The sequence below is a fragment of the Phallusia mammillata genome, chromosome 6 (assembly GCF_965637545.1).
Source record: "Phallusia mammillata chromosome 6, kaPhaMamm4.hap1.1, whole genome shotgun sequence".
NCBI lineage: Eukaryota > Metazoa > Chordata > Ascidiacea > Phlebobranchia > Ascidiidae > Phallusia > Phallusia mammillata.
The window spans coordinates 12,792,583-12,814,748 of record NC_137257.1 but is presented as its reverse complement, the minus strand read 5'-3'; the positions used below and the strand labels follow the sequence as shown (position 1 = coordinate 12,814,748).

Below are 22,166 nucleotides of genomic sequence, written 5' to 3'. Positions count from 1 at the left end.
TCATATTGTTGTCAATCTTTACTTTGAACAAACTGTTTTTACGAACGTAATCTTTTTTCGCAGGCTCTTGATGAAACGTTGAAGGTCGAACTGGTGAGCAAAAGAAAAATCCAAAGAGCTTATTCCTGTCCCAGGAATCGGTTACGCAATAGGTTCGATAACAGTTTTGTGTCAAAGCACCCGATTCCTCAAAACTACTCCCATTAAATGCAGTCATATCAGGGAAATTTTTCCCCTGATTAAGGACAGGAAATCAGACTTTCTGATCGTATGAGCTGCGGTCGTCCCATTTCATGCAGAAATGCCAGATAACGGCACAAATCGCCCTGATTGGCTGAGGAAATGCGTGCTTGCTCATACGGAACCATGTGTGTGTACAGACAGACAACAGTTCTTGTAAAACAGTTACTATTTTTTTATCATCATGAATAAAGTCAGGTGGGTATAAACGAGTGTTATGACACATTATAAAAGTTTCGCAATTGCATATGGAAATAAGCAATTTATTCACCGTTCAAAAAGTGTTGCTGTGTTTACTGTGCCACTATATGCCACTGGGTTGAGTGATTCTGATTTTTTTTATTTCAATATTCCTTCTGGATTGTTTAAATGTGACACAGAAATTGTTTACATATGTCGATGCAAATTTGTATGTTTTGTTATTACATATGTTTGCAGAAAATTTACAGACGACCAGGAGAAAATCCTTTTACAATCATGGCAGCAAGGCATGAGGGAAGCACAGTCCAAGGAAGTACCTGAAGTTGCCAAAGCCATCGGATTGTCAGAAATTGCAGTGAAGGTAATTGACAAAAAGGGAATATATTTTGCAAACCACCAAGTGAATTTGATTTTACTACAGCAACACAAGACTCTTTGTTATTGTTTTAATGCTGAGCTAGTTTGCTTTGTTCACTTGGTATTTTTATCATAAAATGTGTTGTTACTAACAGCGTTGGATTTACCACAAAAAAAGTATTACAATTATTAAAAAGCCACAAAAGCTGCTGCCAGAAAAAAGAAGGACCAGTGGGTACAATTTGTTTTGCTCTTCATTGAATGGGACAGGTATAATTTTTTTTACAAAAGTGTTTTATGGTGATTTATAACTTTAACTGGACCCACAATTGTATTTCTTGTTCCTGATTTTAAACTGCCAAGATGAATTACAATTATGATTACCACTTAATGTCGGTAGCAGTTTGGTAATATCTCATGTAAGAATTGTTCAAGACTAACATTTCTCTGTGGCTCCTCACAAAGTCAGGTTGTGCTCATTAAATTTGGCTTATATTGCTGCTAGTAATAGTGGTTATTGATGACTTTTTTTGAAATAATACGTTGATGTATTGTTCCTTGTCTTGTGTAATAATCTTTGTGTCTGTTTGTGATTTTAGAATTTAAAACCTTTGGCAATGCTTGGAAAAAACTGCCACCAAGTCAAAAAAAAAGTTGGATTACCAAGGCGAATGAACAAATGACAGTTGAAGATCTGGGTGATTTGCCAGAAAGACAAAAAGCAAAAAATATAAAACAACATCTGAAAATCATCAATGAGTCTGTAAGTTGTTTTGCAAGGTATCTATCTTTATTTTTAGACAAACACAGTTTATCATTTAGTGTACTGCTTTGGAGTCTTTGGGATGCACTATTGGTGGTTTAGTGTGCAAAAACAAAGAGATCGAAGTTTTTGGTGGGACTAAAGGACAAGCTTTTTTTTCAACCACAGCGGATCTACACTGCCAGTTTGCTGTATCTGTTGAGGGAAAATGTAATTATTATTACTATAGCTATAGCTAGTTATTATATTCATTATTATTGAGTCTGCAGTCTGCTGCTTTCATTTATTGTCTTGATGCTTTTACATTGATACTGTAAAATTAACACAACATCACTTTGGCTCCCAAGCAGTTGCTTTGCCATTATGAGCCAGTTTCCTCTGTGGTTTATGCCCAGTTGTGGCATTGAACAGAATAGGTAAGGCATGGATTTTTAATTTGTTGCTCCAAACAGAATGGGGTGCAGAAAGATGGCTACAGTAGCCAATACAGCCTATCTATTGTCACCAGCTGCACTGATGAGACCTTATAGGTCGAAACAGTCTACACCAGTGGTTCTGAACCTTTTTTATTGTGGGGACCAAAAGGTAGTTTCTCAAGTGTGTAAGGAGCGGTAAAAAAAAACTTTTAAAACAGAGCACAGGATAACAGTCAACAACAAGAATCTTAGTAGCTACTTTTTGTTAATATGCACTTCTCTGCAGAAAGCTTACTGATTCTGACTTATGAGACACAATGTAGTAAGCAATTTTACCTCTGCACTTATTATTTTCGGTAATAGATTGATTGGATTGAATAATAATAGTGTTTTAATATGCTGCATTGTAAACTTTTATAAATAGGAACTTTTGAAATATCTCTCTTTTGCTATTTTTTGCTAACTTTTATGGCAATAAGTCTAGTGAGAGCTGCAAAATAAGTAGCTAGGAGCCGCATGTGGCCCTCATAGTTGTAGTTGAGAATCACTGGTCTACACTGTCTGCAGCTTTTTATAATTATTATTATTTTTATCATTGAAGATGCCGAAAAGTTGGAGAAAAAGTGCAGTGTTGTGATTTTGAGGAAACAGGTTCAGGACATTTTTAACTTAAAATATTGTATGTAACAAATTATACTCCAAAAATGTCCCCCCTGTTAATAAACTCTTGGGTTTATTTAGCTGAAGCAATTGGAAACACCAGGCGAATGGAGTACTCAAAGCGTGGCTTGTTTAACATTATTGGTTTGCCTAGTGGCACAGAATTTCGGACACCACAACGCTATGGAATAGGAGATTGTAAAAAAAATTATAGCTGCCAAAGACCAGATAAAAGTCATTTTTAAGAGGTGGGTATAAAATTTAGGCCGAATATCAGAACCACATAAGCATGCAGGTTTACAAGCTTGTGTTTTTATGAAGGCAATTAGATACTGAGGAGGTACCATCATGTTCCATGAGCCAAGAGGTAATGGAGCTGGATGAGATGCTTACTTTAATCGACTAGTAAAAATCAATTAAGCCAATAAAATGACTTGTCTACAATACAATGCGTCTTGTTCTCCTTTCTAAATTGAATATTTTGTTTAATTTTAAAAATAAAATATCCTGTTGATTTAACATGTACTATTTTCAAACAAAGATTTCTTTTGCAGTCTGTTATGTAGTGCAGTAAAATAAGAACAAGTGACCGGTAAACATGTTTACCTTCGTACGTGGTTTAAGTAGTTAATTAATTAAAAGAATAGCCTCCAAGTCTTTTTAATGTCGTAACCTAGAATGATTTAGTGCGTCATATGCAAGCACCCTGCATCCTGGTTGGTCCGTTCGATCAATTATATGCAAGCACCCAGATTTGCATTTTCGTTTTGCTGGAGTGATTTCTTTTAAGTTTTTTTTAACTATTCTGGTTTGGGGCGTTGCCTAAAAAATAAGCCTGCAACGACCCCTTCGGCTGTGTGGGTTAAAATTTTACTGCAATGGCACTGATACCAATAAATGCAGGACGAATGTGTGTTTGTAATGTTTATTGCCTCGGATTTTTTCCTTTTAAGCGGCATCTGGTTGATTGAGAATTTTAAAAGCACAAGACATGTTTTTTTTACCGCATCGACGTTGTCAAGGAATGAAATTTAAACGAAGATCACGGCAAAAATCGGTAGGTGACATTCAAGCAGAAGTAACAGTTATTTCATTTGTAAGAGAAACCGTCTATAGTTTGTATTCGTGAAATATCCTTACTTAAACAGTGTAACCCAACCTTTAAGTCTTGCACTATTTTCGCCTCAACACCAAAATCCACATAAAGCGCTAATTGTCCGCGCATTGTTACGCGATAGAGCTTCATGGACGCCATTTTGTGTCAAAAATACATTAGTGCAAGAGTGTCAAACATGCGGGCTTTTAGAAGTTATGTATTTTACTCAGGCGGAATACCCTGTCAGACCACTGAGTTCACATAATACAATCATTCTATATTAGTCGTATTTGCAACGTTTTAATAGGGTAATCGAAATAACCCATCTTTAGAATCAGCAAATGCGATTGTTGCGTGAATGGATGCCATTGTTTTCACACAAAGCAATAAAGCACAGTTGGTTCTTTCACTCTGCTACACTGCATATTTGTTTGTTATTTATTACAATATTGTTTTTTAACGTAGTTAATGGTGTTTACTATATTTATATAACATTTTACTTTTTAACCATGCAGTTTTGTTGTTGTCATGTTACACTGTAACAAATGTTTCGATAGTGTGGGCCTCGACTTCCTTCAAAGTTTGTTTTTGGCCCTCAATCATTGACGATGTGCGCCTGCCATTTTCGATTGACCTAATGGAACGAACTGAAACTTTGCATGCCGTTGCTGGGTGCAAGTTAGAGACGGCCCGTGAAGACTGTTTGTAATTAAATCAAGTCGTTCATGTTTTAGAGCCAATACACCATGCATAAACCGCGACAGTGCGACATTTCATGCGGTCGTGCCCGGCAATCGTTGAAGATGTGCGCCTGCCATTTTCGATTGACCTAATGGAACGAACTGAAACTTTGCATGCCGTTGCTGGGTGCAAGTTAGAGACGGCCCGTGAAGACTGTTTGTAATTAAATCAAGTCGTTCATGTTTTAGAGCCAATACACCATGCATAAACCGCGACAGTGCGACATTTCATGCGGTCGTGCCCGGCAATCGTTGAAGATGTGCGCCTGCCATTTTCGATTGACCTAATGGAACAAACTGAAACCTTGCGTGCTGGTGTAAACTATATCTTTGCATTCTATTATTTATCGTTGTTTATACATCATACAACATGTAAGAAAAAAACATTAACAATTTAATTGTTTTCTTTAAGTGTAAACAATTTGCTTTGAACGGCAGACGTTTGATTTGAAGGCTGGCCAACAAGAGACCATTGATGTCGTGAATTTTGTCGCATGAAATTTCCTGAGACGTATTTAATGTCTTCTCCTGACTACAAAAAACGCTCTATTACTGACAACGACTGATCATCAACGTGTTGCATAGTCGACAAATCAAGAATTTTACACGCATACGAGCACAAAAACAGTCACCACCTGACGGACCATATTACCAATTCACTAATCTCTGATCTCACTTTCAGAATCAGACTCATCAGCGGCACTGTATTCATCGGCATCACTGCAGGAGTCATCTTCTTCATCTTGATAATTATGCGCAACATTTTCTGCTGTAGAATAACCTGAAGGCGCCAACACGAAGTTTGGAACATACGGTTGGAAACGCTGATACAGCGTAAGCAGTTGAATCTGCATTTTGTGTCGGTGAGTGCAGAAATAGGCGCCGTATTCCGTACAATTTGCCAGAATATTAGAAGTACATGTGACTTGGTTTTGAAAAAAATGCAAAGCATTCGACATTTCTTTTTTTATAAAAGTTACTTCCTCTCTTCCCCTCAGGATTATATTGTATAGGTCAACCATATTTCTGGGACAACTTCCAGCCAGAACATCCACTGCAAAAGTCGAGGAGGAGCGTTCTCGCCTTCTATGTCAACGTCACTCCACTCGTTGTATTGTGAGATAGTTTTTTTCATGTTTTTCGAAACTCGATTTCGCCCCGCCAACAGCCTATTGGCAATTGACTGTCCATTGTCACAAATTTATTTACATTGTGTGTGTGCCTTTTTACATTGTGTGTGTACGCAAATTGGTAGTGCGTGATTACGGCACAAGTGGCTGATGGCAGCATGCCTGTGACTGCCCGTGTCTTTCCAGAGGCGCACGTTTTGTTCTGCACCTTGCAGTTTTTTTGTGGCGCCAGGGAGTTCTGTTTTGGAAACGGTGTTGTGTTGACCTCGTGTAAGAAAATATATGCTTTGAAACTGACTGACAGCTTTGTGGTATCAGCAGAAAAGCTCACAAGGTTATTTTTCATAAAATCGCGTACAACACCTTATTATAAACGCGACATCTGGGGGCTCGTCCGGGATTAACCTTATTACGAAACTTTTCTATACCGACAGACGAAGAATGTCAACAGTTCAAGCTTTGAGTGAAACTGGAAAGGCAATGGGACTTTCAGGGGAAGCATTGGTCAAGTGGGTCAATGACCAGCAGTTACGTGATCGGGACGAACGCAAAGAGAGGCGTGAAAACGAACGTGAAGCAAGAAGACTCGAAGAGATTAAAATTAATGAAACACGCAAGCTTGAAGAACGGCGAATGGCCGAGGCGAAAATTGAGCGTGAACACAGAATGGAGCTTAAGAAAATGGATTTACAACTTGCGGAGTTGAAGTCTGCCAAGGAGGTCGCAACAACAAGTCATGCAAAGGTGCCGAAGCTGCCACCGTTTGTGGACGGTCAAGATGAGCTCGATAGTTACATCCTCAGGTACGAAAGATTTGCTTCTAGTAACAAATGGGACAGGAACGACTGGGCAACCTCTCTCAGTGCGCTTCTTACAGGTAGAGCGCTGGAAGTTTATTCGAGATTATCTGACGCTGACGCAGTCAACTACGATGTTCTCAAGAAAGCACTTTTAGACAGATACGATCTAACCGAGGACGGTTACAGGTCTAAATTCCGTGGTGCTAAACCAAAGTCAGACGAAAATTCGACACAGTTTATAGTTCGTTTACAGAACTATTTGCAAAAATGGGTTGAAATGTCTGGTGTTTCTGCGGAATGGAAAGAAGTGCGCAATTTATTTGTAAAAGAACAGTTTACTAAATCGTGCTCTAAAGAACTTTCCATATATTTGCATGAACAAGCACCCAAGACATTAGACGCGTTGGCTACTGTGGCAGATCAGTTTCTTTTCGCGCATGACAAGAACTTGACCGATAAAGGCAATACATGTTTGCTGACGAACGATGGTCAAGCTACTTTTGACACAAACACGCAGTGTTTTAACTGCATGGAGTACGGACACAGGGCAAAGTTTTGCCCCAAGCTGAAAGAGGAATCACGCACATCGCGCACTTGTTTTATTTGTAGTAAATCGGGACATGCGGCAAAGGACTGTAAATCCCGGTTTGTTGCTTCAAGGACAATTAAGCTGAGTGGAAGTGTCGGTACGACGTCTTTCACAAATAAAATATCTCGATTGACCGGTGACTATTCACAGCTAAAATACTTGGATAAAAATAAGAGGCCAAACTCGCAAAAGTTGCCTCTGCGAAAAGGGCTGATTGGCAATCAAGCTGTAAACGTACTTCGTGATACAGGCTGCACCGGGGTTATCGTCAGAAAAGAGTTTGTTGAAGATTGTCAACTAAACGGCCAAAAAGGCGTAGTTACGCTGTTAGATTCGAGGACAATCGAAGCAGAAATGGCAAGAATTTCTGTAGATTCGCCATACTTCAAAGGAGAAGTAGATGCGCTGTGTTTGCCAAATACCTTGTATGATTTAATTATTGGAAATGTTCCAGGCTCCAGAAGTCCTGATGATCCATATCAAATACGGGAGGTTGGTTGCGCAGTTAAGACGCGGGCACAATCTGTTCAGAGAAAAAGAAATCCTTTGGTGGTTCAAGAGAGTGGAAAATGGTCGATAATTGATAAAGAAGGTTTCGAGACCGCTCAAAAGGTTGATGTTTCAATGAAATCTTTGTGGAGCATGAAAGAAGAACGGGTTAAAGGCAAGCAAATTACCTGTTTTAAAAATGACAACGGGTTGTTGTATCGAGCATTCCAAAATCCAAAAGTTAACAGAGGAAAGTGTATTTACCAGCTTGTTGTGCCAGTCAAGCTGCGCCCGAAAATAATGGAAACAGCACATGAATCTATAATGGGTGGTCACATGGGCACTAAAAAAACCCTTGATACTATTCTTTGGAGTTTTTACTGGCCAGGAATTATTGGCGACGTCAAGCGATTTTGCAAGTCTTGTGACATATGCCAGAGAGCTGTTTACAAAGAAACTGTTTCGCGGGTACCATTAGAAAAGTCAAAGTTTGGAAGACTTGACGAAGGTGATCAAGTAGGCTACTTGTGTTGTTGCCAACAAACAACAATAAGTTATTAATGCAATGGAAGGGACCGTTCGTAATTCAAAAGAAAATTGGATTAAGTGATTATGTTCTCGATGTGGGTGGAAAAAACAACATCTTTCATATCAGTTTGATCAAAAAGTACATCGCAAGAGATGGCCATACCCGCGACATGTCAAAACAGGCTTTTGCTTGTTTTTCAACGATTTCTGCCCATCCATGTGTAGCTAAGGGAACCATAGAGGACGTAATGCACGCTAAAAATCTCACTTATTCTGAGAAAGACGAGGCGGTTGCACTGGTGAAACAGTATACCAATGTATTTAACGATATACCAGGAGGGCACGGATTTCGGTCAACACCGAATAACTCTCGCGGACAATCGACCTGTTCAGTTAATGCCGTACACAATACCGTACAAAGTGGGGGAAAGATCGAAGGACATCGATGAGATACTGAGATTGAGTATTCGTAGATCAAACTCGGCTAAACGTTCGAATAATGTTGGGGCTTATCTTATGAGAAGATAGGATTTGGGGTACATTATGTAATGTCATCATCCGTTGATATTCGTTTGATTTCGTTAATATTTCTTGACATGTTTTTTGACGTGATTTGTTGTTGTAAAAATTTGTTTACGTAATGGGAAATCAAGAAGATTTCTCTTGGTTGGGGGTTATGTCACAAATTTATTTACATTGTGTGTGTGCCTTTTTACATTGTGTGTGTACGCAAATTGGTAGTGCGTGATTACGGCACAAGTGGCTGATGGCAGCATGCCTGTGACTGCCCGTGTCTTTCCTGAGGCGCACGTTTTGTTCTGCACCTTGCAGTTTTTTTGTGGCGCCAGGGAGTTCTGTTTTGGAAACGGTGCTGTGTTGACCTCGTGTAAGAAAATATATGCTTTGAAACTGACTGACAGCTTTGTGGTATCAGCAGAAAAGCTCACAAGGTTATTTTTCATAAAATCGCGTACAACACCTTATTATAAACGCGACATCCATCTAAAAATATTTTAGATTTTTTTACTTTCTTACCTAATAAACTGTTGAAAAGATTTATTTTACCAGGTAATTCAGAAAAAGATATGCAATTAATACTGATAGAAATGCTGGACACATAAAGTAACATACATGGGTACATACAAAGGTATGTGGTTGTTTTCTAGGGCAGAATTTTTTTGTTTGTTTAGTAAAAATTATAAATTTTACAGGTTGGTAGAAAGCATAAGTTGGGCTACTACTCCCTCAAATTAGGAGGAAAAAAAAGACAAGAATTTCACTATTTTCCAAAACATTTGGACAGTGTTCGTCACCATCCTTCAGTGGAACTACATCCACCAATATAGATAGTTCTGCTACTGCAGTTGTTGATTTAACTAATGAAAGATGTTACGACCAAAAAAGATCAGATCTTTCAAAGCAGTGGCGAGCGATGGAGGATTCTCTTTTGAAAATTGCAAAAGAATCGTATACCCCTTTTTTATCAACATGTGTTATATGCAGCTCGGGACTTGGCAATACGGAAATTTTACGCTGCGAAGATTGTGGTCCACATACTTATTACTGCCATAAGTGCTGGGAGATGTTTGTAAGGTATAGTAAAAACAAGTTTGCAATTATGTCATTACATGTATCACAAACTATTTAACTTCTAGGATGTTAAGTTCTGTTGGTAATAAGACAACTAAAAAATTAATACATAAACAATTATTTATATAAACCAAATATTTTATTTTTATAACACAGGATGGATTTTTTGTGAAAAAAAAAGTCTCACCGAAAGCACTATTTAGAAAGGACCATAAATCTTGTTGTACTCAGTACAACAAAATTATGACTGTGTTTGATGGCAAATGTTTTAGCATTTTGTTTTTCTGTAAAACTTTGCAATAACCTCTGATTACTCATTTATTGTAGGATTTCAACATTCAATGCTTGTTCATTTTTGTCGCTGTGAATCCGAGCCAGAAACCCTTTTAAGACTGAACTTATGGGCAAGTTCAGTTCGATCACCAAAAGTGGCAATATCTATGGAGTTGTTAGAATGGCTCAGGGTTTTACAACTGGAAAAACAAGTTTCCACAATTGGGTTTTGCAATGCTTTGCAGTTGCGTTTTTGTAAAACCCCAGGACATCAAACTAAATAATTTCAACATATAATAGCATCTTTACCATTGCATCTATATAAAACTATTTTGCAGATAAAGCAACTGTCCAGAATTCTGGGTAAAGAGGTAATGGAGTCTTACAGGCACCACATATACAGATTAGAACATCTGCAGCCCACATCAGCTGAGGAAATTGACGACGGAACCAACTGCCCAGCATGTTATGGTAACTAAAACAAATAGCAATGTAGTTTTAGACAAACATTTTTATTGGATTTAGGAGACTTTTCCACCAGGTCTGTTTGCCTTGATGCGAACTTTGGTCTCGTTCGTAGGCTTGCAGCTGGCAATTCCAGTTGCCAACCCCATCATTATGGGAAATTTTTTGGGGATCAAAAGAATTGCGGCAGCTATGTAAAAACTTGTCAATATTCAGAAAACTCTATGGTAAAAGAATAAAACAGTAGTGCATTTTTTGCTTTTATTATTAAATGTATTATAACATATATATAGAAGCAAACCTGCAGTGATTTTCAAGCTGGAAATGAGATTAGATCTAAAAACAAGAGTAAGAAATTGGAAATTAAGGGAATCATGGGATCCTGTTGCAAACATGAGTATCCATGCTTGTTTGTGGACCTAAAACATGGAGAGAGGTATGTTTTGTCAAAACTAATATTAACATTATTTTGTTTCCAAGCAGTTGCTTGGCCATTGTAAACCACTTTCCTCTGTGGTTTCTGTCGGCTAATTGAGGCATCAAGCAGAATTGGGAAGGTATGGCTTTTAAGCTTGTTACCCCAAACAAACTGGAGTGCTGTCAGATGGCTACACTAGCCAATACAGCTTATGTCTTGTCATCAGCTGCACTGATGAGACCTTATAGGTCGAAACAGTTTGCACTGTCTGCAGCTTACTACCCTGTGTCTGCTTTTGAACATTTTAAATAACCAGGTTTGACATTCCTGTTTTTGTTGTTTTGCACCAAGGATGTGTTTAAAACTACCATGAGAAGTTTAATATATTTTAGACTGAGCTACCCAACATGGATCATTAAAGAGCTGTTGCAAAAAAACAACAAACTCAATATTTACTATGACATTGAATGCAAGTTAAAAAAACACCTTGAGGTATGATGGTCTAAGCTGATCATAACAAAAAAATAAACAGTGGGACTAAAATAGTTTTTTTTTTTTTGTTAGATAAACAAACATCAAGAAGTTTTAGATGCGGTGGGACTTGCAGTTCCTGTATTTCATGGTTATGCTCATAAAATGACATGCCAGGTAACACATTGTGCATGAAATATGGTTGTTAGTTCACGGCACATTTGGGCATTATACAGCTGACTAAAAAAAGTATTACTGTTAGTTACAGTACAGCCCACGGAGGCAACTAAACTTTGGCCTAACCGAAGGTGAGGCTATGGAAAGACTGTGGTCTTACTTGCGGAATTTCAATAAAATCACTAAAGAAATGAAGCCAGAGCACAGAACAGACCTGCTCACTGATGGTTTGCTGCATTTGGGGGAAAAAATTAAATCAAAATTAGGTAAAGAATAATAGTCATAGTGGTGGTAATCTTGTATGAATTCATTTATTGTAACAGGTTGACACTTGAAAGGAGGCTGTTAAGAGCACAAACAATCATTTCTGAAGGTGAACAAAATTTGAATAGAATGCTGTCGACTTTTTCATGTGAGTAAACATGTTAAACAATTTAAAATGAATGCACAAATTTAGATTACATGCTTATTGCAGCAAACCCTACCATTGAGCAGGTGGCTTCTTGGGCAAAATCCCCAAGTGATGAACTTGAAAATGAAAGGCACCAATTAATGCAAGAGGAGTCTTATGTCACACATTTACACCAATTATACATTGAAAAGTATGTTGAGGTTTTTGCTCTACTTCTGTTGTAATGTTTAAAATGTTTCCTGTTTTAAAGGGCAAAAGTAAAAACTGGCCAGGAAAATGGAAGTGATGTTTCTGAACAAATTGGCCTTCTTGCAAAGTAAGTTACTAGACCACATTGGGTTATGTCTGCAAACTGCAATGTAACATTCTAATGTTTATCCAAGACTTGATGAGAAAATTCGTCAGTTTGAGAAGAAACATAATATTTGCCAGATGTGGATGCAACCCAGTCCACAGTATAAGGAAAATTTACAAACTGCAACAAAGAAACTGAGAACAAAATTGCTGCTTCAGGCACAAAAACAAAATATAGAAAGGATGTTTTTCTCAGCCCTTTTAAAAAAGTACCCATGTATGTTACTTTATGTGTCCAGCATTTCTATCAGTATTAATTGCATATCTTTTTCTGAATTACCTGGTAAAATAAATCTTTTCAACAGTTTATTAGGTAAGAAAGTAAAAAAATCTAAAATATTTTTAGATGGACAGTCAATTGCCAATAGGCTGTTGGCGGGGCGAAATCGAGTTTCGAAAAACATGAAAAAAACTATCTCACAATACAACGAGTGGAGTGACGTTGACATAGAAGGCGAGAACGCTCCTCCTCGACTTTTGCAGTGGTCGGACATCAATGAAGATGTTGATGTTCTGGCTGGAAGTTGTCCCAGAAATATGGTTGACCTATACAATACAATCCTGAGGGGAAGAGAGGAAGTAACTTTTATAAAAAAAGAAATGTCGAATGCTTTGCATTTTTTTCAAAACCAAGTCACATTTACTTCTAATATTCTGGCAAATTGTACGGAATACGGCGCCTATTTCTGCACTCACCGACACAAAATGCAGATTCAACTGCTTACGCTGTATCAGCGTTTCCAACCGTATGTCCCAAACTTCGTGTTGGCGCCTTCAGGTTATTCTACAGCAGAAAATGTTGCGCATAATTATCAAGATGAAGAAGATGACTCCTGCAGTGATGCCGATGAATACAGTGCCGCTGATGAGTCTGATTCTGAAAGTGAGATCAGAGATTAGTGAATTGGTAATATGGTCCGTCAGGTGGTGACTGTTTTTGTGCTCGTATGCGTGTAAAATTCTTGATTTGTCGACTATGCAACACGTTGATGATCAGTCGTTGTCAGTAATAGAGCGTTTTTTGTAGTCAGGAGAAGACATTAAATACGTCTCAGGAAATTTCATGCGACAAAATTCACGACATCAATGGTCTCTTGTTGGCCAGCCTTCAAATCAAACGTCTGCCGTTCAAAGCAAATTGTTTACACTTAAAGAAAACAATTAAATTGTTAATGTTTTTTTCTTACATGTTGTATGATGTATAAACAACGATAAATAATAGAATGCAAAGATATAGTTTACACCAGCACGCAAGGTTTCAGTTTGTTCCATTAGGTCAATCGAAAATGGCAGGCGCACATCTTCAACGATTGCCGGGCACGACCGCATGAAATGTCGCACTGTCGCGGTTTATGCATGGTGTATTGGCTCTAAAACATGAACGACTTGATTTAATTACAAACAGTCTTCACGGGCCGTCTCTAACTTGCACCCAGCAACGGCATGCAAAGTTTCAGTTCGTTCCATTAGGTCAATCGAAAATGGCAGGCGCACATCGTCAATGATTGAGGGCCAAAAACAAACTTTGAAGGAAGTCGAGGCCCACACTATCGAAACATTTGTTACAGTGTAACATGACAACAACAAAACTGCATGGTTAAAAAGTAAAATGTTATATAAATATAGTAAACACCATTAACTACGTTAAAAAAACAATATTGTAATAAATAACAAACAAATATGCAGTGTAGCAGAGTGAAAGAACCAACTGTGCTTTATTGCTTTGTGTGAAAACAATGGCATACATTCACGCAACAATCGCATTTGCTGATTCTAAAGATGGGTTATTTCGATTACCCTATTAAAACGTTGCAAATACGACTAATATAGAATGATTGTATTATGTGAACTCAGTGGTCTGACAGGGTATTCCGCCTGAGTAAAATACATAACTTCTAAAGCCCGCATGTTTGACACTCTTGCACTAATGTATTTTTGACACAAAATGGCGTCCATGAAGCTCTATCGCGTAACAATGCGCGGACAATTAGCGCTTTATGTGGATTTTGGTGTTGAGGCGAAAATAGTGCAAGACTTAAAGGTTGGGTTACACTGTTTAAGTAAGGATATTTCACGAATACAAACTATAGACGGTTTCTCTTACAAATGAAATAACTGTTACTTCTGCTTGAATGTCACCTACCGATTTTTGCCGTGATCTTCGTTTAAATTTCATTCCTTGACAACGTCGATGCGGTAAAAAAAACATGTCTTGTGCTTTTAAAATTCTCAATCAACCAGATGCCGCTTAAAAGGAAAAAAATCCGAGGCAATAAACATTACAAACACACATTCGTCCTGCATTTATTGGTATCAGTGCCATTGCAGTAAAATTTTAACCTACACAGCCGAAGGGGTCGTTGCAGGCTTATTTTTTAGGCAACGCCCCAAACCAGAATAGTTAAAAAAAACTTAAAAGAAATCACTCCAGCAAAACGAAAATGCAAATCTGGGTGCTTGCATATAATTGATCGAACGGACCAACCAGGATGCAGGGTGCTTGCATATGACGCACTAAATCATTCTAGGTTACGACATTAAAAAGACTTGGAGGCTATTCTTTTAATTAATTAACTACTTAAACCACGTACGAAGGTAAACATGTTTACCGGTCACTTGTTCTTATTTTACTGCACTACATAACAGACTGCAAAAGAAATCTTTGTTTGAAAATAGTACATGTTAAATCAACAGGATATTTTATTTTTAAAATTAAACAAAATATTCAATTTAGAAAGGAGAACAAGACGCATTGTATTGTAGACAAGTCATTTTATTGGCTTAATTGATTTTTACTAGTCGATTAAAGTAAGCATCTCATCCAGCTCCATTACCTCTTGGCTCATGGAACATGATGGTACCTCCTCAGTATCTAATTGCCTTCATAAAAACACAAGCTTGTAAACCTGCATGCTTATGTGGTTCTGATATTCGGCCTAAATTTTATACCCACCTCTTAAAAATGACTTTTATCTGGTCTTTGGCAGCTATAATTTTTTTACAATCTCCTATTCCATAGCGTTGTGGTGTCCGAAATTCTGTGCCACTAGGCAAACCAATAATGTTAAACAAGCCACGCTTTGAGTACTCCATTCGCCTGGTGTTTCCAATTACTTCAGCTAAATAAACCCAAGAGTTTATTAACAGGGGGGACATTTTTGGAGTATAATTTGTTACATACAATATTTCAAGTTAAAAATGTCCTGAACCTGTTTCCTCAAAATCACAACACTGCACTTTTTCTCCAACTTTTCGGCATCTTCAATGATAAAAATAATAATAATTATAAAAAGCTGCAGACAGTGTAGACCAGTGATTCTCAACTACAACTATGAGGGCCACATGCGGCTCCTAGCTACTTATTTTGCAGCTCTCACTAGACTTATTGCCATAAAAGTTAGCAAAAAATAGCAAAAGAGAGATATTTCAAAAGTTCCTATTTATAAAAGTTTACAATGCAGCATATTAAAACACTATTATTATTCAATCCAATCAATCTATTATCGAAAATAATAAGTGCAGAGGTAAAATTGCTTACTACATTGTGTCTCATAAGTCAGAATCAGTAAGCTTTCTGCAGAGAAGTGCATATTAACAAAAAGTAGCTACTAAGATTCTTGTTGTTGGCTGTTATCCTGTGCTCTGTTTTAAAAGTTTTTTTTTACCGCTCCTTACACACTTGAGAAACTACCTTTTGGTCCCCACAATAAAAAAGGTTCAGAACCACTGGTGTAGACTGTTTCGACCTATAAGGTCTCATCAGTGCAGCTGGTGACAATAGATAGGCTGTATTGGCTACTGTAGCCATCTTTCTGCACCCCATTCTGTTTGGAGCAACAAATTAAAAATCCATGCCTTACCTATTCTGTTCAATGCCACAACTGGGCATAAACCACAGAGGAAACTGGCTCATAATGGCAAAGCAACTGCTTGGGAGCCAAAGTGATGTTGTGTTAATTTTACAGTATCAATGTAAAAGCATCAAGACAATAAATGAAAGCAGCAGACTGCAGACTCAATAATAATGAATATGATAACTAGCTATAGCTATAGTAATAATAATTACATTTTCCCTCAACAGATACAGCAAACTGGCAGTGTAGATCCGCTGTGGTTGAAAAAAAAGCTTGTCCTTTAGTCCCACCAAAAACTTCGATCTCTTTGTTTTTGCACACTAAACCACCAATAGTGCATCCCAAAGACTCCAAAGCAGTACACTAAATGATATACTGTGTTTGTCTAAAAATAAAGATAGATACCTTGCAAAACAACTTACAGACTCATTGATGATTTTCAGATGTTGTTTTATATTTTTTGCTTTTTGTCTTTCTGGCAAATCACCCAGATCTTCAACTGTCATTTGTTCATTCGCCTTGGTAATCCAACTTTTTTTTGACTTGGTGGCAGTTTTTTCCAAGCATTGCCAAAGGTTTTAAATTCTAAAATCACAAACAGACACAAAGATTATTACACAAGACAAGGAACAATACATCAACGTATTATTTCAAAAAAAGTCATCAATAACCACTATTACTAGCAGCAATATAAGCCAAATTTAATGAGCACAACCTGACTTTGTGAGGAGCCACAGAGAAATGTTAGTCTTGAACAATTCTTACATGATATATTACCAAACTGCTACCGACATTAAGTGGTAATCATAATTGTAATTCATCTTGGCAGTTTAAAATCAGGAACAAGAAATACAATTGTGGGTCCAGTTAAAGTTATAAATCACCATAAAACACTTTTGTAAAAAAAATTATACCTGTCCCATTCAATGAAGAGCAAAACAAATTGTACCCACTGGTCCTTCTTTTTTCTGGCAGCAGCTTTTGTGGCTTTTTAATAATTGTAATACTTTTTTGTGGTAAATCCAACGCTGTTAGTAACAACACATTTTATGATAAAAATACCAAGTGAACAAAGCAAACTAGCTCAGCATTAAAACAATAACAAAGAGTCTTGTGTTGCTGTAGTAAAATCAAATTCACTTGGTGGTTTGCAAAATATATTCCCTTTTTGTCAATTACCTTCACTGCAATTTCTGACAATCCGATGGCTTTGGCAACTTAAGGTACTTCCTTGGACTGTGCTTCCCTCATGCCTTGCTGCCATGATTGTAAAAGGATTTTCTCCTGCTCGTCTGTAAATTTTCTGCAAACATATGTAATAACAAAACATACAAATTTGCATCGACATGTGTAAACAATTTCTGTGTCACATTTAAACAATCCAGAAGGAATATTGAAATAAAAAAAATCAGAATCACTCAACCCAGTGGCATATAGTGGCACAGTAAACACAGCAACACTTTTTGAACGGTGAATAAATTGCTTATTTCCATATGCAATTGCGAAACTTTTATAATGTGTCATAACACTCGTTTATACCCACCTGACTTTATTCATGATGATAAAAAAATAGTAACTGTTTTACAAGAACTGTTGTCTGTCTGTACACACACATGGTTCCGTATGAGCAAGCACGCATTTCCTCAGCCAATCAGGGCGATTTGTGCCGTTATCTGGCATTTCTGCATGAAATGGGACGACCGCAGCTCATACGATCAGAAAGTCTGATTTCCTGTCCTTAATAAGGGGAAAAATTTCCCTGATATGACTGCATTTAATGGGAGTAGTTTTGAGGAATCGGGTGCGCCATTTCACATCCCTATTAGAACCAATGATGCGTGAAGCGCAAGAAAAGTGTTTCTTAGTTTGTTCTATATATTTGCCTTTTTTGCGCGCGTTTGTTTCTCATCTACGTTTTGTAGTATCTATGGTTTGGCCTATGTAAAACATTTCGCAATCACGACAAGTTACCTGGTAAACAATTCCTGTACGGTGTTACAGCGAGAATTAATTGTTCCGCTTGGCTGATTTTAGTTCTCCTTTGTTCGTGACCTATTGAAATATTCATCCGCGACAGAGCATGTGCTTTGAACGCCACGTTTTTGTAAGCTGCGTTAGTTGGTTTGCAGTCAATTTAAGTGAATTTATCCTAATTTCTTGTGTCTATTTGTTTATAGTGAAACTGTAAATGTTAAGAGCAATAGCAAAAATGCTGAATTGTCAGTTGTGGAACCTCTAGCCGCGTGCTAGTAAAGCCCTGGTTACCCAACAGTTGGTATGTTTTATGTTCTTATTTGATTTGTGTTAATGTGTATTCTTACCGTAACTGGACTTATTACAAGTAATTTGGAAGTAATCTAATGTAAAATATGACCGATTAATGTAGATTTAATTTGAAACCTTGTGTGTAGTGCTAAAACTGCTTATTGTGTAGTTATCGCTATGTCATAATGTGTACGTATGGCTTATGTATGTTATTTGTGGTTACAGAAAAACCGTTGCTATTGACGTTGTCGTCAGCGTTGCTTTTATAACAAGAACATTCGTTGCATGTGCAAGAGTGGGTCGTCTTGGAGGACAGGCTGTAGGACGGGCGCGTTTTACAAAAAGGGTTACCTAGTGTGACGAACGGCGCAGGGCCAGGCTGCGCACCTAGCGGTCGTTACAGTACGGTGTTGAGGTATCGTGGCATCTTTAGGTTATGACAGCAACTGCCCAATTATTTCAAAAGGTTTTATTGCCACTTTTACCCCAGCATCGTTCAAGATTCGTTTTAGGCGCTCCGATATACCTTGGACGTATGGTAAGCAAGTAAATGATTTAAACCAGGGGTCTCAAACTCAAACTGCTTTGGGGGCCAAAAACAAACTTTTAAGTAAGTCGAGGGCCGCACGATCGATATCGAAGAAAAATATTGCAAGATTAAAAAGTAAAATGTTTATTTGTGCCATTAGCTACAATAAAAAGTCAACTGTGCTATATTGCCTTGTGTGAAAACAATGGCCTACAATGACGCAACAATCGCAATGGCTGATTCTAAAAATGGGCTAGTTCGATTATCCTGTAAAATGTACCTGGGTTGCCAGGTGGCCTAAAAATCGGACAAAAAACGATAAATTGGCCCAATTTCACATGCTGTGTCCGACGCCAAAAAATCATTAGGACATTTAGTTTTTTGTCCTGATATGTCCGAATTTTGCTGATTGAATAACTTTTTGTCTCCTTTCTATTTTTTGAAGGTTGCAAACCTTTTTTACGACAAAACGTGGTGTAAAAGTGCAACTTGTTTTGGTTAGTACCTTGTTTATGACATTAAACACATAATTGTCAGCCAGTGAATGTTTGGCCATTGTTGTGTACAATGCAATTGTATTGTAATAAATGGTTATCTAAGGCCTTCAACCTTTTTTATAGGCGACCCCAATTTAAGGGAAAATGAAATCAGAATTTGCATGCGACCCTATTTTTATCAACACTGAGAAAAATGTTTTAAGTAATGCTGAAACGAAAGAACAAGTTCACAAACTGTACATAATTACAAACAAATATGGCGATACAAAAGTATTCCGAAAAATGGCTGTACAAAAGTGTTTCATTTAAGACAGAAACCCAATTTTCGGAACACAAACTTGTCAAATTGTTCAACATTTAGTTTGCACTGTTAGTGAGATGGTTGCGCCTGTATACTGTCCACAAGTTTTTGAAGCCGCGGCTTGACTTTGCACAAGCTTAACCGCATGTCATGCTCCACTTCCAATCGATTACGATGTTTCGTTTCTAAAACACTCGTTGCACTAAATCCTGCTTCACACAGCCACGTGGTTGAAAACGGGAATAGAAAAATTTGACATAGTTGGGTACGTTACATAAATAACTATTCACTCGTTCTGGTGTCACCTTAAATAATACAAACTTATAGTGTTGAGTCAAGATAAACGTTGTCCAAACCCATTGTTACGCGATAAAGGCATTTTGTGTTTTTTCACTACCACGATTTAATTGCAACATGAGGTAGCAAGTTGTAACACAAAACAAGAGCAAAAGTTGCGATCTAAAAGAACATAATATTAGTTTTATTTTCTGTAATCAATTTTAAAATGCAATAAATTAAAGCGACTTATTGCGACCCCAGAAAAAGTTTAGGCGACCCCACTTGGGGTCGCGACCCATAGGTTGACGATCACTGATCTAAGGTGATATGAAGCAACAAGTTGACGAAACATTTTTTAAACGTTGCGAAACCAATGATAAACGCTACAGCAACGTGTTGCGATTGCCAACTAAATATTCTTTCAAACATATCGTTTTTTTCGAACATAGAAAGTTTGTTGGGCTTTAAGTTTGGATTTCAGTTCTTGTAGTTGCACGCATAAGTGACGTCATATTTTACGTCCGCTTTTTTGCATTTGCGTAAAACTCGGCGCTTATGAGTTTCGGGAACGTAAACGTCCAAAAATGGCAGTTGTCACCTCGATATTGATACCTTGTTAGCAATTATACGCTCTCGTTTTTTTGTCCTAAAATGTCCGATTTTCAAACAAATACTGTCCGAATCCAGCCGACAGTACCTGGCAACCCTGAAATGTACCACTAATAGAATGATTGTATCATGTAAACTTTAGTCATAAAGGGTATTCCGCCTGAATAAAACAATTTAAAAGTTACTTCGCGGGCCGCACAAAAACCCTTGGAGGGCCGCGTGTTTGAGACCCCTGATTTAAACTGTCTGTTTTGCAAAGAGGTTGTGTTATGTGTCCTGTAGTGTAAGTTACGAGGGAAACCGTTATTCCTCAACACGCGTGCAATATTCCTGCATTCGTGTTTGTAACTAGCCGTTGCTCTGATGTGTGTTTTGGCTCGGCTGTAGAGTGTTTTGGCGACCGTAAGTTTTTGGTGTCGTGTATGGTGAGATGTGTAGTGTAGGTAGCGATCAGTGTTGGTGGGCTTCCTGTAAATGTTAGTGGTGAGCCTTTGGTCTGGCTGACTGGTGACAGCCACATCCATAAACGCGATGGTATCGAGTTTTTCAGTTTCTATTGTGAAAGCTATTGTAGGTGATATGGTGTTCAAGTGTGTGTGAAACTTGTGGACCATGTTTTTATCAATAATGGCGTATGTGTCATAAACGTAACGAAGCCATACCGTGGTGGTGTGTGGAACGTTGTAAGTGCCTTTTGTTCTATGTGTTTCATGGTGAGGTTAGCGAGAATTGCCGAAATAGGTGAGCCCATGGGTGTGCCAAAAATTTGTTTGTATACTGTGTCTTTGTGAGTAAAAACTGTTGCGTTAAGGCAAATCTGCAATGCTGTTTCTATGTGAGAAAGATCTAGCCGAGTGCGTTCGTGTAGTGTGGTGTCGTGTTTGAGTTTGACCAGCGTGACCGAGAGCGCCAAATCAGTGGGTACGGACGTAAACAGACTCACAACATCAAAAGAAACCTGACATTCGCTTGGTTTTATATTAAAATCTGAAATTGATTCTAAAAAGTCCAATGAGTTTTTAATCGTATAATCGAAACGACCAACAATAGGTGAAATTATGGCAGCTAGAAATTTTGATAAGTTGAAAGTGGGCGAGTTTATAAACAAACAAATTTTTGGCACACCCATGGGCTCACATATTTCGACAATTCTCGCTAACCTCACCATGGAACACATAGAACAAAAGGCACTTACAACGTTCCACACACCACCACGGCTATGGCTTCGTTACGTTGATGACACATACGTCATTATTGATAAAAACATGGTCCACAAGTTTCACCCACACCTGAACACCATATCACCTACAATAGCTTTCGCTGTAGTATGAAAGCATACGATAACGGTATTAAGAGAGGTCGATACAATACCATCGCGCTTTTGGATGTGGCTGTCACCAGGCAGCCAGACCAAAGGCTCACCACTAACATGTATCGGAGCGACTAAAACGAATTTTGAACGAAGCTGGGGTAAACGTGGCAATGAAACTTTTCAAAAAAAATTAGGCATTTGCCACCAAAACCTAAAGATGCCACGATACCTCAACACCGTACAGGAATTGTTTATCAGGTGCTTTGTCGTGATTGCGAAATGTTTTACATTGGCCAAACCAGACACTACTAAGCAGAGACTGCACACTGCGATTTTTATTAAGATCCGTTC

The 22,166-nt window shown here is 38.0% G+C and overlaps 2 protein-coding genes and 1 pseudogene across 6 annotated transcripts; 2 read left to right on the top strand and 1 right to left on the bottom strand.

Annotated features, from left to right (window-relative positions):
• The first annotated feature begins 139 nt into the window (after positions 1-139).
• LOC145232338 (uncharacterized) lies at positions 140-8,959 on the top strand. Of its 2 annotated transcripts, XM_080096933.1 has the most exons (7): positions 140-438; positions 679-802; positions 954-1,068; positions 1,398-1,561; positions 1,621-1,771; positions 2,719-2,885; positions 2,959-3,579. In XM_080096933.1, exons 1-6 carry the CDS (start codon positions 425-427, stop codon positions 2,880-2,882), a joined length of 732 nt encoding a protein of 243 aa, XP_079953059.1. In that variant the 5' UTR covers positions 140-424; the 3' UTR covers positions 2,883-2,885; positions 2,959-3,579. The 2 variants fall into 2 exon arrangements, with proteins under 2 accessions (XP_079953059.1, XP_079953058.1); XM_080096932.1 differs by lacking the exons at positions 140-438; positions 679-802; positions 954-1,068; positions 1,398-1,561; positions 1,621-1,771 and adding exons at positions 3,591-3,694; positions 5,156-8,959 and having other exon boundaries at positions 2,872-2,885; positions 2,959-3,004.
• A 2,165-nt stretch (positions 8,960-11,124) lies between these two features.
• On the top strand, positions 11,125-13,181 carry LOC145232340 (uncharacterized; annotated as a pseudogene). Its single transcript, XR_013860864.1, has 7 exons — positions 11,125-11,247; positions 11,320-11,403; positions 11,489-11,815; positions 11,879-12,005; positions 12,066-12,131; positions 12,199-12,386; positions 12,516-13,181. The product of XR_013860864.1 is annotated as an uncharacterized LOC145232340 (transcript).
• Positions 12,983-17,823, bottom strand: LOC145232339 (uncharacterized). 3 transcript variants are annotated; one of them, XM_080096936.1, is made up of 9 exons: positions 17,567-17,823; positions 17,203-17,326; positions 16,938-17,051; positions 16,446-16,608; positions 16,236-16,386; positions 15,123-15,288; positions 15,004-15,049; positions 14,313-14,416; positions 12,983-13,046 (listed from the first exon to the last, which is right to left on the bottom strand). In XM_080096936.1, exons 4-8 carry the CDS (start codon positions 16,527-16,529, stop codon positions 14,399-14,401), a joined length of 465 nt encoding a protein of 154 aa, XP_079953062.1. In that variant the 5' UTR covers positions 16,530-16,608; positions 16,938-17,051; positions 17,203-17,326; positions 17,567-17,823; the 3' UTR covers positions 12,983-13,046; positions 14,313-14,398. The 3 variants fall into 3 exon arrangements, with proteins under 3 accessions (XP_079953062.1, XP_079953060.1, XP_079953061.1); XM_080096934.1 differs by having other exon boundaries at positions 14,313-15,049; XM_080096935.1 differs by having other exon boundaries at positions 14,313-15,049; positions 17,203-17,823.
• Between the last annotated feature and the right edge of the window lie 4,343 nt (positions 17,824-22,166).

What these genes read in the sequence shown, in the direction of transcription:
- LOC145232339 (XM_080096935.1), bottom strand. Translation starts at nt 16,529, where the DNA reads ATGACAGTTGAAGATCTGGGTGATTTGCCAGAAAGACAAAAAGCAAAA. An exon ending in TGAAAATCATCAATGAGTCT is followed by an intron (nt 16,387 to 16,445) that starts GTAAGTTGTTTT and finishes TATATCATTTAG; the next exon opens with TGTACTGCTTTGGAGTCTTT. An exon ending in ATAAAAGTCATTTTTAAGAG is followed by an intron (nt 15,050 to 15,122) that starts GTGGGTATAAAA and finishes GTTTTTATGAAG; the next exon opens with GCAATTAGATACTGAGGAGG.
- LOC145232338 (XM_080096932.1), top strand. Translation starts at nt 6,045, where the DNA reads ATGTCAACAGTTCAAGCTTTGAGTGAAACTGGAAAGGCAATGGGACTT.